This window comes from Octodon degus, unplaced genomic scaffold, assembly GCF_000260255.1.
Source record: "Octodon degus isolate 3935 unplaced genomic scaffold, OctDeg1.0 scaffold00012, whole genome shotgun sequence".
In the NCBI taxonomy this organism is placed as follows: domain Eukaryota; kingdom Metazoa; phylum Chordata; class Mammalia; order Rodentia; family Octodontidae; genus Octodon; species Octodon degus.
This window is the reverse complement of record NW_004524588.1, coordinates 9,326,676-9,342,600: the sequence shown is the minus strand read 5'-3', so window position 1 is coordinate 9,342,600 and position 15,925 is coordinate 9,326,676. Positions and strand designations below refer to the sequence as shown.

The window sequence follows — 15,925 nt, the reverse complement described above, 5'->3', positions numbered from 1 at the left end:
GAAAGGGAGGCAACAAGGACCAAAACGCACAACTGATATTACAAAATGGGAAGAAATCGTTCAAAATGAAGGAGGAACTAGGAGAAGGGAAAGGATGGATGGGAAAAGGAAAACCTGGAAATGGCTTTGTAAATATCAAGGGAAAGATGGGCGGCCGAAGGATAAGTGGAGGTTGGGGGAAAATGGATCAGAATATATCACATATGGGGACAAATTCCCTATGATGAATATGATCATTGTGTGTGTGTAGCTAAACTGTACCAAGACACTTAATAAAAGTAAATAAACATTCAAAAGAAACAAACAAAAAGAATTAAATGGCAGGGATAAACCAATAAGCGTGAAGGTAGATGGATATAAACTAACCCATTATAAAGAAGAGGGAAAAATTGATTTTTAAAAATGGGAAGATCTTCAGGGTCTTAGGAGAGAATGTATAAAATGTAAAATGTACACTTGAATATGTAGAAAAATATACTTTTTAAATGTAAAGAAGTTACTGAATTTTTACAACTATTGAAACAATAAGCAACACAGTGATTTACATAGTCAATAATTATATGATTATATGTATTTAAAATCAATTTTTTTGGTATTTCAAGCCTATCATATTTGAAGGGAGCAGGGTATGTGCTGTTATGGTCAATAAAGGTAAGTAATCCATATATTTGTTCTTTCAGGTGGTTTTGCTTACCTGAGGATATGTATATGTTATAGTTGCTTGGGTTCCAATCTAATAATTGTGCACATACATGATTATTAATGATACTGTGAGTATCAGATTTTGATTTTAACAATTATAACACCATCTTAATGGCACTTTGTGATAATATTTTAAAGGAAATAAAAATTAAAGGATATCTATCTATCAAACTTTTATCTACAATGCATTATCAACAATTAACTATAATGGTTTCCTCCTAGCCACTGTTTTGCTTTCTGAGATTTCAGTTACCTGTGGTCAACTGCCTTCCAAAAATAGTACATGGAAAATTCCAGAAAAGAATGATCCATAATTTTAAATTGTCCATCATTCTATCTATTGCCCATGTTTGCCTGAGCAAGATTAAAATCACCCTTTTATCTAGTGTAATGACACAGTATATGCTACCCATCCATTAGATACTTATTATCAAACATTGTGTAATACTAGGATCATACTCAGAATGCCTGTCATTCTGGTCTTCTAAACATGTACTGCTTCTAATGTCAGATCAATTACTGCTCTACTGTCTCTCAAGAAAGTGTTTGTTTTAAAAAAGAGGGGTAATTAATAAAAACACGAGACAAGAAAAAAATGTCATACAACTGTCCTGCTACAACGCTGCATATGGTTAGATTTCTAAATTTCTGTGTAAAAATATGTAATTGTTTATTTCTATTTTTAAAATATTTTTTTATTTTTAATTTTTTCTTTGCATTATGTAGGGATTTAAAGTTTAACATATCAATACTTGATGGAAAATATCTGTTTCATGTTATGTCTAAGATGTTTGATATTCAGACAAATATGAGGTTAAGCTCAACTGCCTATGTTATAGGGTAATGACACCATTAAGCTTTTCTTCTGGAGGGTTAACAACTGAAGTTTGCAGACCAAAAAATTAAACAAAAAGAAGGGCTATAAGGACAGCCAACATTTTGGCCCTAACCATCCAAGATCAGTGAGGATTCTGGACATAAGAGAACCTGTACTGTAACATCCTGTAACTCAGTGGTATCCCAAATTTTCTGATCAAGGAGATTATGGGGCCACAGAGGAAAGCGATCAATGATGTATAATGCACCTAAGGAGAGTCACCTAGAGAGAAAACATTCTGTCAGGCTTTCACAGAGAGCAAATTGGTCAAGCAATTGCCATGACTCATCCACAGGGCTGAAAATGACAAAGGAACTACAAACTTCTGTATAGAGTTCCAGAGTAAATCCTCAGGGGATTTGACTGACCTTGTCAGATACAAAAGTTACACATCTTGTTATGTAGGTCTTGCTTTATCTTGGTCTTAACCATCCAGCAGAAAAGTATCAAAACAAGGTATAAAAAGTAAAGCCATATTAATATGCTGAGCTATAAAAGGCTCAAGTCAACAACTTCTGATGTTGCAAGTCCTATGGATAACCCACTACTACTATGGTCTACTGGACTATATTGGATTATTTTGCTAAATTCACGCACCTACAATGTTTAACTGGCAATGGAATACCCATCTCTGACAAAACTAAATAAAAAAGGGGGATATAAATGAAGGATATTTTGTATATACATATATCTGTATGTACAAAATATTTAGGATAGATATACTGCTACTTTCTTTTAATTCAGTGAGAAGAAAGATTTATAATAATAGTGTTTGGACAGGACATCATCCTGTAACTCAGTGATGTCCCAAGTTTTCTGATCAAGGAAATCAAGGAAAAAATTTCTCTCAGGTTTTCACAGAGAGCAAACTGATCAAGCAATGGCCATGACACATCCAGATGGCTGACACTGACAATGGATTTACAAGGCGATATACATGGTATCAAGGTAAATCCTGAGGACATTTGACTGACCTTGTCAGATACAAAAATTGCACTTTTAGGTATATACAACTTGCTTTAACTTGGTCTTAACCATCCCGCAGGAAAGTATAACCACGAGGTGCAAAAGTAATGCCATATTGATATGCTGAGCTATAAAAGGCTCAAGTCAACAACTTCTGCCAATTGCCAGTTCTGCTGATAACCCAGCACTATTATGGAGTATTGGACTATATTGGATCATTTTGATGAATTCAAGCACCTACAATCTTTAAATTGGCTTCAAGTATGTAAAGGTCCTTTAAGGACTTATCCAAACAAATATAGCTTCTCTAACTTTATATGAGTTAGGAACCCCCATCTCTGACAAAACAAAACAGAAAAGAGGGACATAAATAAATTACTTTTGTAGTGAAAAAATATGTATATACAAGATAAGATAAATATACACCTACTTTCTCTAGGTTCAACAAGAATACAGGTTTGTACTAATATTGTTTAGACAAGATATCATGTCTACATCTTGTCCTCTGAATAATCACATGAAGACAATAATGTACAATGTATTAATTATTGTACCTGTCATACTGATCTGTTTTGAAACTGTTTCATTGCTATTTTATCTTTTTTCTCATTAAAATGAATAAAAGATAAAAAGAATGCCAAAAAGGATTCTTATTATCTAGCTTGTTATCAGATCAACTGTCTCAAGTTTGCAGGACTTGTGTTCAAATAATGCTTATTTTCTTTAACAATGATTTCAAAGTGCTGGAGTAGGGACATTGTCCATTTTATTACACTATATATTTAATAATTGCTCTACTTTATTATTGTTAATCTCTTACTGTGCCTAATTCATGCATTCAACTTTCCCAGAAGTATGTCTGTATAGGGAAAAATACAGCATATGTAGAATTTGGTACTACTGTGGTTTTGACTACCCACTGTAAATCTAAGAAATACCCCTGAGGTTAAAAAGGAGCTAGTATATTATTATGAGATTACATCTTTCTGCTTTATCATCTGCCAAACCAATGATGATAGATTTATCATTATTGAGAATTACTAATATTTTATGGACAATAATCACAGTCATTCTTTTTTTTCTGAAGTTTATACATCAAAACATAATGACTATTTTCAAACTGAGATATCAATACAGGAAACTAGAGAAATTCATTTATGTCTTCCAGTAGCACTGCGCACTGCCAATTTAGGAAGTGATATTAAAAAACCTGATCTGTTCTTCTCTCCATATGTTTATGTATACACACACTTAAGTCATTGTAACTGCACATATCTTTGCACAGGACACCCATTAGCAGCTTACACACATACACACACACACACACACACACACACACACACCTGCATGTGAAGAGAGTGTAAGTTTATCCAGTACTTCAGACTAAATTCAGTTTCACTTAGATACATGGTAGTCCCAGTCAAAGATAAAAAACATTTTCTTTTCAATTTAATTAAATATACTCAGCTTACTATGAAGCTGTCTTTATCCACTAATGAAGAAATTACTGCCTGCATGCCACACATAAACATGTACATACATACATATGCACAGATGTATAGTTGCTAGCCAAAAGTCTTCACTCTCTTTAATTAATTATTGAACTTAAGTTTTAGGAATTAATGTATAATAAATGAATACACTTACCTCTCCTGTTGTCTGAAGAACTAGTTTTAGTTCATTCACCGAATCTGTAATTTGTTCGGTTTCAACACATCCAAGGATACCGCATAGATTTTTAACTTCTTCTATAATATTATTGACATATTGCTGTAGATGACAAGATTCACACATTACTGTGTGTTAAAAACTATAGCATGCTAATTTATCTTCAAATTACCTCTCTTTCCTCAGAAGGAAATGGAATAAAATGCAGTTGACTGTTTGCACGTGAAACATCCTCCAAACCCTGGTTAGCCTGTGATCTACACAGCAAATTACATTGAGTGAATGCTCAAAGGAAGAATTAACTCAACACTAATTTATTCACTTTATTCAGTTTTTAACTCAGTTCTAACATGACATTAATTGAAACAAAATATGGCCAAGGGAGAATTAGAGAGAGGAAAAGGAAAATAAAGAGGAAGAAAAAGATACAGACTCATAACACAAAATATTTTAAGTCTGCTTATTATTTACCATTTTATTAATGACACGTTATCAATATGAAAAGAAGACATTAGTTTTACACAAATAGAACACTATTTCTCTTTCTGGAAAAGTCGTATCTCTAAAAACATTAGGAAAGCTCTTATGTGATTATGCAAAGACTGAAAATTTATGACAAAATTTTGGGTAGAGTAACTAATGCTACAAAAGACAAAATAGATTTCAAAGCTATCAACAGAGTTGATCATGAAGATATAACTTAAGATGCATTTTTATGTTTTGACAAATTAAGAATATGCAGCTACTCACTATAATGTAGAGAAGAAAAATCCCCAAATAATCCCTCTAGAAAACAGTCATTTATGTTTGAAGTGTGATGTGGCTACCAGAAAGTAGACTTCACTAATAAAATAAATCAAATGGCATATAAATTCAGTAACTAGGAAGTTACAAGTTTATCACATTTTAAATGTATGTCATCTATACTGGAGCTTAGTTTTTGGTATCATAGTTGGGCACTGACTTGATGGATTGGATTTTTCCAAAGAAGATTGTCAGGGTCAGGAAGATATCTCAGCAGACTAAGCACCTGCTTTGGCAAGAGCATGGACCAAGATTTGATCCCCTGTCCCACATGAGACCTTGTGTCAAATACATAAAAAAATGAAAGAAAGAAAAAAGATCATCTTGGTTACTTTTCTCTCATTGTTGGGACAAAATACCGTACACCCAAAACTAAGGAAGGAAAGGTTTATTTAGCTCACACCTATTGGAGGCTGGCACACAGCAGAGGACAGTAGTTCATGGAGGTGGAATACAGCAAAGGGCAAAGGGAGGAGCAGCAGCTTCGGCAGCTAGCAAGCGTCTTTTCCTTCCTTACATTGTATGCAGATTTCCCATACCAGGGTGGGTGTAGCACTCACATCTGTAATCCCAGTATTGGATCATGAATTCATCACAATCTCTAGAAGTCTCCCCAATGACTGTATGAGGCACTGGGGGACAACTAGGCTCAAATCATAACAAAGATCAAACCCGCTGTTAATATACTGTAAATATACTCATTCATTGACAACAGAACAGCAGTCAATATTTTAAGCTCTGTGATCAGGTTGCATGTATTTAAATCCTGGCTTTTGTTTCTTCCTATGACCATCATTAGCATATTTAACTTCTATGTACCTAAGTTCTCTCTTCAAAGAGGTAGGACTGATAATAACTAATTGTAAGTTTGGCATAAATATTGAATGACATGAACTATGAATAAGTAGCCAGCAGAGAATAATGGCTAAATTTAGTATTGAGCAATTAATGTTTAGTCATTCACACAGTAAGATAACTCAGTTTGTAAGAGAAATGAGATATGCCAAAATACAGTTAGATAATAAAATAACTAAAAAGTCATAAATAAGATACAAATGAGTTGCTATGCTTGATTTCATTTGTGTATTCTAATCTGGTATGGGGTACATATGAATTTGTGAAAATCCAGAAATATTACTAATTAAAATGTAGATGCTAATTTAGCTTGGGTCTTTAAGTAGCTGGTTGTTAATTTACTGAATCTATTATACCAGTCTTACAGTATTTCTTATCTGATTTATTTGCTCACTTAATATTCACAAAATTCTAAAAGATTCATACTATATCCATTATATCAATGAGTTATTGAGCTTGTTTAGGATATTTTAATCAAAGTGTTGCAATTATAAAATTAACCTGGTGATCAATTGGATATGGAGCACCAATAGGAAGGTGGGATTTAATGTGATTCTGCTGCTTCATATTTGGGAAACCAAGACCATGTCAAGGCATTATTATGGAAGAAATACGGACACAAAGGAGAGTTTTAGTAGGATTGTGATGCATACGTTTTTGATACACAGAGCTTTAGCTGTACAGGAGAAGTGCAGGAGACCTTAACTCTGACAACTGCTGGAAGTGAAACATAGATAGATAACCTATACACAGACATGCATACAAAAAGACACATGCATACACTCTCACACACATTGCATATTTATACAAACACTAGATGAGATAATTTTTCAGGCAAAGAATACATATAACCGCACAGTTTAGCCTAAGCAAAGAGCTGCTAGCTTTCTAGGTGACAGAAGTTTAGAGGGAACTTGAAGCCTGGCAGCAGCTCCACCACTTGTGCTGTTATGGCCCGAGGAAAATATCAGGCTGGATTTAGGTCTTCAGGCTTAAGCATTAGTATCTATTGCTCACATTGGAACACATGCTGTTATATTAGGCCTAAACCCATTGGAAGAGGTAAAGGAAAGAGTAGAATGGGCTAAGATCCCTGAATAATCCCCAGGTATGGATTGTCACCTATAAAAGATCGCAAAAGAAAACTAAGCCAAGTGACTGCGAGAACCTGGGAGAAAGTCCTGCTCTGTCCAGAGTCTGATATACCGGGAAAGTGATTCATCGGGAAATTGAAATCCTCATGTTTGTTGTGGGCATCTGCGGAGCATTAATTTGCATGACCTATGGTGGGAATTTTTGTTCAAAGTTCCAGTACACTAATCTCACTATTTTGGATCTAAGCAGTTGCAGATGGGAATGTTCAGTATAGAAATACTTGTCTAACCCTAAGTCACAGTTTGCCCCCAAATGCACATGCAGATACACATATGTGTACACATATGCACATATAGTACAGTAAGAAGGAAAGATCAGCTTGAAACCGACAGGCCTGAGACAGCTGATTCCATTATGAGAAACTCTAGTGGCTCAATGCAGTGGAAATTTTCACTATTTCAAGAAATAAAAAAAGGCAGATTTGGGCATTATTTTCATAGACAAAGTATGTAGCCAGAATTTGAAGATGACTATCCTGAGTAAAAATACAAATGAAAGAAAGAAAAATTGAAAACTGGGTACATAACATTTTAAAACATCTCATATTTCAGTAAAGGAAAAGAAAGTTTGGATCATAGATGAAAATGCCAGGTGTGGGATCCAGAGTACTGGCTAGTAAATGGACCTGATCTAAAGGGAGCTGATGGGATGGGAATTTTCAAGGTGGAATAAAAAAGAAAAATGAGAGTTGGCCAGATAGCTCAGTGGAGTAAAACACCTGCAAGCAGGCACAGGGCTCAGGGGTTCAATCCCCTGGCCTGCCCTGTCAGCCCTGCCCCCAAGGTGCGCTGAGAGAGTGATTGAGAGTGGGTGTGGTGGTGCACGCCTGTAATCCCAGCTCTTGAGAGGCTGCAAACAGGCAGATCACTGCAAGTCTGATCTAGTAGTGAGACCTTGAACACCCTGTAGACCCTTCTCTAAAAAGTACAAAAGAAGAAGAAAGGAAGAAAAGAAAAATGATACATGATAACCATTTTCAAGTATTTTGTAATCTTTCAGGAGGAAAATGCATTTGTTTTGCTACAAAATGATAAATTAGAGCAAAGGGGTACATATTTAAAGAGGTTTGTGGTGTGTGGGGGCCCAAGCCCAGAAGGGAGGGACTGAGGCAGAAGGATGGCTAGCCCAAGGCCAGCCTGAGCTCCTGTCTCAAAACAAGAAAAAAGGGTTCACTTTGGCAGAAATTTATAAACAATATTTGTTAATATTATTTCTTCAAAACTTGAGTAGGATGTCCTTGAGTAGAGAATTCTTCCACGTCCAAGAATATGTGCAATCAAGAATTACTGTGCTGAGTGTTTGAATTAAATTCTGTCTGAGTTGTTTAGTTAATAAAATTGAAATCTATTACATGATATTTTGTATGCTACAAACCAAGCTTATCTTAGAAAATATTTCATGTATTATAGACTTCGCAAGAATACTGATTGTTAGGCGTCAAGCATACCTGACAAGTATTTTGAATGCTGGCAAAGTTTAGTGCCAATCTTTTCTTCACTGCATCTTCCTGGAAAACAAAAGACACACCAAAAGTTTCATTTAGCTGGTATGGAGACTAAAGTAATATGCATTTAAACAGCCATGTAACAGCTTACCATCTTCTGGAATTCACATAAACTTTAATGAATTTCTATTTTTATATCCAGACTGAAAATCAGCAAATTCAATTAAAGTCTTTGGAGACAAATCATGAATTCAGAATGTTTTTCATTTCATATGCAATAGTACTGCTATCATTAAGTTTTGAAAATGATTGATATAGTCTTGGAGTTACAGTTTATTTTAAAATGTGAATCCCATTATAAGAATTTAAAAAGCCAAATAGTACACCAAGTAACATCTTTTTTTAAATCCTAGTAGAAAGTTTAGGTCATACTTTAAAGCAAGTGAAGTGAATTAATTAGAGAATGACAGGTCTGTCTTCCAAAGAGAGATGGCGTGCACAAAGTGTCAGTCTTTGCTAGAGTGAAGAAGAAAGAGAACACTATCATGTAAATGGGTAAGAAGAAATCAGAAGATAATTTCAAAATTCTCATAATCCAGAGGCCAAAGAGATGGCTCAATAGAATAAGCACTTCCCTGGCAAGAGCAAGGGTCTGAGTTCAATCCCCGGTTCCACCAAAAAAATAAAAATAAAAATAAAAAATAAAATTCTCATAATCCAGATTTGAACTAGCATGTCAACTTGGAACACTCATGAGCCCTAAACACAGGGAAATTTAAAAGCAAATGCAAGTCGTTTTCTTTGAGACCTAGTAGTGTTTGTGGGGGAGACACAGAAGGCAGTGAACAAACTGATGGATGGTCCATTTGGTGGTGCCTGTAATCTGCCACTTGTGGAAGAGAAGCCCAAAGCCCTGTCCTCTTTCTTTTCTTTTTCTTTTTAAATTAATTTATTGAGAAACAAATAGCAATGAGAACAACTTTTTCTTGTCACATTTATTACCCTTTTTTTTAGACAAACTACTGGAGAGACAGTATAGCAGTAATTGATATGACATTAGAAGCCCCATCTCTGACAAACCTAAACAAAAGAGGGGATATAGATGAAAGACCATATTGTAGTGAGATATATATATATATATATATATATATATATCTGTATATACAAAATAGGATAGACATACAGCTACTTTCTCTTAATTCAATGAGAAGAAAGATTTGTTAGTAGTTTCAAAACAGGTCAGTAGGACAGTTACAATATTGAATACATTGCATATTGTTGTCTTCTTAGTAGTTATTCTTAGTACAAGATGCAGACATGATATCTTGCCCAAACAGTATTAATACAAACCTTTCTTCTTATTGAATTAGGAGAAAGTAGTTGTATATTTATCCTAACTATTTTGTATATCTATCTATCTATCTATCTATCTATCTATCTATCTATCACTACAATATGGTCTTTCATTTATATCCCCCTTTTTGTTTAGTTTTGTCAGAGATGGGGCTTCTAATGTCATATCAATTACTGCTATGCTGTTTTTCAATTAGTTTAGTTTTTTTTTTTTAAAGGGTAATAAATGTGACAAGAAAAAAATTGTTGTAGAACTAGCCTACAATATTTAAATGGCCCTGTCCACTTTCTATGGATACTTCTCTCATAAAAAGTGAAAGTCTTACACTGTGAAGAAAAGCATCAGAAAATTCTCCATTGCTTTGAGGTCAGGAAACAATTCTTTGCTTCAGGGACAGGTAAAGAAAGCAAATAACTGCTATGGGGGAAGAAGTAGGAAGCAGGGGACCGCCCTCTGCTGGTGAGGGAAGAGCAGAGGCAAAAATCCTGCCACACATGGAAAACTCCATCTTGGGTCCATAATCTCACTTAGATGCCAGGAAGGGCAAGAAATTGTGGTGTGCAGGACTCATACCACAGATATAAGGCAGAGTTTGACTGTCAGGTGTAGGAGGGACACAAGGGCTCAGAAAGTCTCAGTCTGAGGCTCAGGAATATAGTGTCTCCCTGAGGTTGTGGTGGGATTATTACAATGCAAAACTCTCTTGACTCCACCATGAAATGAGTCTATCATTCAGTAATGCACAAGACCAGTGTATGGCTAGGAGTGGGAAAAAGTACTGAGATAAATACTGTCTGTGGCACAGGCAGGGACTTTTGTAAGCTGGAGTTACGGTGGCAACACTGTGAAATTCCCCTTCCTCTTACCTAGACAGCACCAACCAACCCTACAGAGTGAGAGAGCAACAGAAGAAAACTGATCATTTTCAGGCACGCATAGAACTTTGCTTGGTCTTTAGCACTGGTCTACACCTGATGTCTGGTAGCCAATCAACAATTAAAGTCTATCCCAACCAGCTAGATAATACAAGTTTTGTTAATAGGTAAAACCAGCCTATGGGAAATGACCCCGATGCTTGTTGTGTCAGAAGTGGACTTAAGGTATCTCTAATATGTCACAGGCTCTAATGGGAAATATAGACTGTATGCATGAATACATGGAGGATTCAGTACAGAACACAAACAGAGTCAAATGGAAATGAAAGAAAAATGAAATGTACATGATGTACAGGTGAAAAATTTCTTCAAGGGCTTATCAGTAGAATGAACACAGCTAAAGTGAATGTCAATGAAATTAAAGATAGATCAAGAGAAGTTATCCTAAGTGAAGCATAAAGGTAGGAAAAAGTGTGTGGCTGGGTGAGAGATGCCGGGAAACAAAATTCAAAAGAATCATTTATTTAACTAGGCTTCTGGAAAGATAAGGTTAGGACAAATAGATACTTGTGCAGAAAAAGGCTAACATATCAAAGTGTGACATGCTGCTAAAACTCAGAGGGCAATTTTTGGCTCTAAAATTTAGGAAAAAAATGAATAGTTCAGTGTCAATTTAAAAACTGAATTTATACTTAAAATACTTCCTGCAAGAAGAGCTCCAGATTAGTTTCATTAGTGAGTAAAATGGCTTCAGGAAGCGATATAATCAAATCTACTCAAATTCTTACAGAGTAGAGAGGAAGAGAAAACACTTCCCAATCTATTTTAAGAGACCAGTATTCACTGTGCTAAACTATCATTTAATTAAAGCTAGATATGTATGGAAAACACTACAAAATCTTAGCAAATATAATTTATTCCAGTAACGCCTACTTTTGTATATTTGAAAAGTATAAGAGACAAAAATTATGCAAAGCAATGTCATCCATTTAAGAAATGCGCAATAGTAGAAGGAAACGTTTACATCCCATGAAAGGCAACTAACTTCATATCATAACTACGTTACCTCTGCAATTGTGTACTATTAGCAAAAGACTATAACTTTCTACAAATAACAAGTCTATTTTTAACACTTGTAGTAAAATTGTTCTGGGGATTTTAACAAGTGTTTAATAACAAATAAAAGTCCTCTTATTGGAGAGAAAGGCAAGATATTTCAGAAATGGACTAACTTTTATAAATAGGCACTTTGATTTATGAAGACGGAAGAACAGAAGAAGGGTGTAGAACTTGATCTACATATATGTAACTAATCGCTTTTGCGGTGTTGCTAAGATTCTGCAGCAGAGAACAGATATCATTTTAAATAAATTTTCAGGGATAAATGGTTATCCACTTTGAAAAGCAAAACAGAACAAAACAAAAAGACTTGAGGATTGCCTCTTAACCACACAGAAAGTCTCTTGAAGTGGATAGTAGAATTAACTACCAGCTGCAACTACTTGCCATTTAACAAACTGGAGGAAACTTACGCAAAACTGAGCAAGCAAATTTTCATTAAATGGTATGAAAAAGAAAAGACTATACAATAAAAAATTAAAATAGGATTTTGTAAAATTAAAATCTTGAGCTTCTTAAATGGCACATAAGTAAAAGAGGCAAGCAAAAAAGAAAATACAGTTTGGGAGAAAAATATGTTTAGCATACATGTCACATACCTCACAATGACCTTTTGTCTAGGATGTAGAAGGGCTTTTGTAAGTGCATAACGGCAGGATTTATAATTCAGCTTTAAAAATGAGCAAACCATTTCAACACACACTTGATACTATATCTTCTTTTAGATACATGAATGGCCATGAATCACTTGAACAGTAATTCAACATCTTTAGTGATTAAGGAAATGGAAATCTAAAACAAGGAAATTTGCTTTGTATCTGAATGGGTAAAATTAGAGCACTAATTGCAACTCATGTTGGGATATAGAACAACGGGGACTCTTGCACTGTACATGTGATTCTAGTCATTCAAGATTCTCTAAAAGACATGCAAAATGAAAGACAATAAATCTCGGTTGCATGAGATCTAAGTATGGGAGGAATTTACTACTCAAAGAGCTTTGTGTACATCTTGGTGTAATGAAAATATTTTACGTGTTGACTCTAGTCATAGTTATATAGGTATCATATTTTCAAATTTAGCCCAACTATCCATATAATAAGGGTACGTTTTACTTTATACAAATTGAACTTTGGGAAAGTGATGTCATAAATAAGATATCAGAATGAAGGCAAAAAGATAAACCATTAACTGGAAAGCTATATTAATAACAGACATAACTGAAAGAAGCAAGTATATGCAGTATGCCCATCAATCTGTTGACAAGATTAAAATGGAAGATGAACGAATGTAAATTACAAAAGAGAGAAATTGAAACTCGCCTTTTTTTTTAAACAGTAAACACTCTGGTGAAGATACTTGGGTCTAAAGAGCACCTATCCTTACAAGAGAGAGGAATTCAAGTGGAACAAGGAAGATCCTGTGATAATAATGACATTTTATTCCTTAACTGATTGTTGAAGAAAAGTACCTACTATATCCTTATCCTAAAACTTATACGTGTTATTATATGTTCTTGAAAAATTATATAATTCACAATACAAGCTCCAAGTAGGGTGACTGATACTATTATTTCTTTCCATAAAGCCCTCTAGTACCCTCTATTTCATTAGGAACCTAAATTCATGAAACTGATTATGTTCCATTTTGAAGATCGACTTTAACTTCTCATTTTTTTTTTTATCCTTTTGCAATTTTGGAGTATTCCATAGATAACAGATTTAATTTCTAGAAGTATCAACCTGCCTTTTTTTCTTCTAAGGTAGGTTTCATTTCCACAATTGTGCATTATTTTCCTCTGACCTGATTTTATCTCCTTGAATTCTTGCTTTGTGAACCTCAGCTGATCTCTGATTCCTGCTCATTTTATCCTATTTCTTTCCTAAAAGTTTTTGTCCTTTTCTCACCTTCTCTTATAGTCCATAGTGAATGCATATTGATTGTGAGGCGCAATGCTTCTAGCACTGGTATAATTTTTAACTGTAGTGATGGAGATAAAAATAGTGACAGAACAGCAGTAAAATAACACCTGCATGTATATTCTTGAACTTTTTTTAATCATTGCAACATATCATGTTTACTATATTGACTGTTTCATTGATCATTAAAAATACAATAAATATTATGTATCATATTTTATTTCCCTCACTCTTGTTATGAATATGAACTGCGTGGTGGAGGCTGACAAAATATCTATATGACTTTGGAATGTCTACTTTTACTAAATCCTGTTTGATATTGCTATTCTGCTTAGTTTAGAATTGGAACTCCTGAAAAGCTTAATGTTACTAAGGAAGCTACAGGTCTAAAAAAACTAAAATATCAAAAAATACCCAGAAAATCCCCACTAAATATATTTCATAAAATTCTATGTGTCTCATCTTTTCTTCTACCTACTTATGCAACTAATTAATAGACTTTATACCCTATTTTTCAGTTGCCATCAATGGAAGGAATTGTTAAATTCCTGTAAAAGTTCTAACCCAGCATTTTAATTAGGCAGAAGTAATTCCTCACCAAAAATTGATTTCTTTCATCTATGCTGAGATCTGGCTTTGTGCTGTGCTGCTCTCTGTAAAACACTCTGCATATATTACTTATATGAATACGTGGTCTCTCCAAACAGATAATCAGGGTATGGTTCAGTCTCTGTCTGTCTTTATCCCAGGGAGGAAATGCATCAGTAATATCTTAGGGGAAATTTTCTCTTTTTTCTATTCTTGATTTATCTGAAATATTAGAGATGAATGCAGAGGATAGAATAAACGTAGGAAACATTTGTTACAATTCAGAATATTATTGGAATAAAAGTGACGAAGAAAAAGTACAACGGAAATGTTCTACGTAAATTACCACAAAATGAACCATTTAACATAAGAGCCAGATACCTAATCTAAAGTGAGCAGAGTCTAAAATATGTTGAAGGGGGGGTTGTGGTTTAGCACAGTTGTTTAAGAGCCTGCTTGAGCAAACCCAGTTAGGTGGAGGAGACTGTGGTTCAATCCCCAGCTCCACATGCCTTACCAGACCTACCTTAAAGACAGCCTGAGACAGCAAAAAAAAAAAAAAAAAAAAAAAAAAAAAAGTCCTTCTCAATTTTGACTCCAGCCAGCATGAAGGCCTGGTGTGTGAGTGAGACCACCCAGAGCCCTCAGGATCCTCACTCCAGCCAGCACCCAGGCTAAGTGTGTGGGTGGAACTCCCTGAAGAGAGGCTAGAGGTAAGGCCCACCCAGATGATTCAGGAGCAGAACATCTTGCCAGTGTGGCACAGAGCATTCATTTCTAAGGGCTGCAGCAGGAAAAGTGGAGCACAGCAGCCAGACGCAAGCCACACCCACCTGGATGAGTTTGAACTTGGTAGATCTGGACCTGGTGCTAAGGTAATAATTACCAAAGCTCTACACCAAAGATCAGAAGACAGTGCTATACAAAATGAAAAAGAGAAGGAGCAAAATGTATTCTCTGGCCCTGAGCCCACTCAGAACAAATGCAGGAGACAGTAGCATAGAAGAAATTGAAAATCACACACCTGAAATCTCTGAAAAAATAGCGTCTGAAGTAAACAGAACAACTTCAGAATAGTATACAGGAAATCAGATTAGAAATAATTTTTGAAGTAAAAGAAGAATTAATAATTATAATGAAAGAAGTACTAAGTGCTTCTAAAGAATACACTGATAAAAAATAGAGAATAGAAAAATGATGGAATCCTTGAATGAGCAATATAGGAAAGAAATAGAATGCATGAAGCAGATTCAAAGTGAGATACAGGAAATTAAAACCTCAATCACAAGCTGGCAAAACCGTTTGAGTGAAAGTGAAAATAGATTTTCTGACCTTAAAGACACCATTGCAGCTAGTGAAAAGGTAAGAAAAGATCTCTTAAAAACAACTAGGATGCAGGAAATAATAATTCAACACCTACAAGACGATGACAAGTTGAATAACATAAAACTAATAAGCATCAGTGAGAAAGAAGGAGTCAATACAAATGATATAAAAAGAATATGGGCTGAAGTAATAGCAGAAAACTTCCCAAATACGGGGAAACAATCTGACATTCAATTCAGGTAACCAAAGCATATAGAACTCCAAATAACATCA

At 34.8% G+C, this 15,925-nt stretch overlaps 1 protein-coding gene across 1 annotated transcript in view; it reads right to left on the bottom strand.

Moving 5' to 3' along the window:
- Pik3c2g (phosphatidylinositol-4-phosphate 3-kinase catalytic subunit type 2 gamma) overlaps nt 1-15,925 on the bottom strand; it is a 379,694-nt gene that overhangs the window by 286,024 nt on the left and 77,745 nt on the right. The window contains exons 11-12 of the mRNA XM_004626203.2: nt 8,475-8,534; nt 4,193-4,315 (exon numbers count right to left, since the gene is read on the bottom strand). Of these exons, the coding sequence (XP_004626260.1) occupies nt 4,193-4,315; nt 8,475-8,534 (183 nt within the window). The remainder of the gene's footprint in view (nt 1-4,192; nt 4,316-8,474; nt 8,535-15,925) is intronic.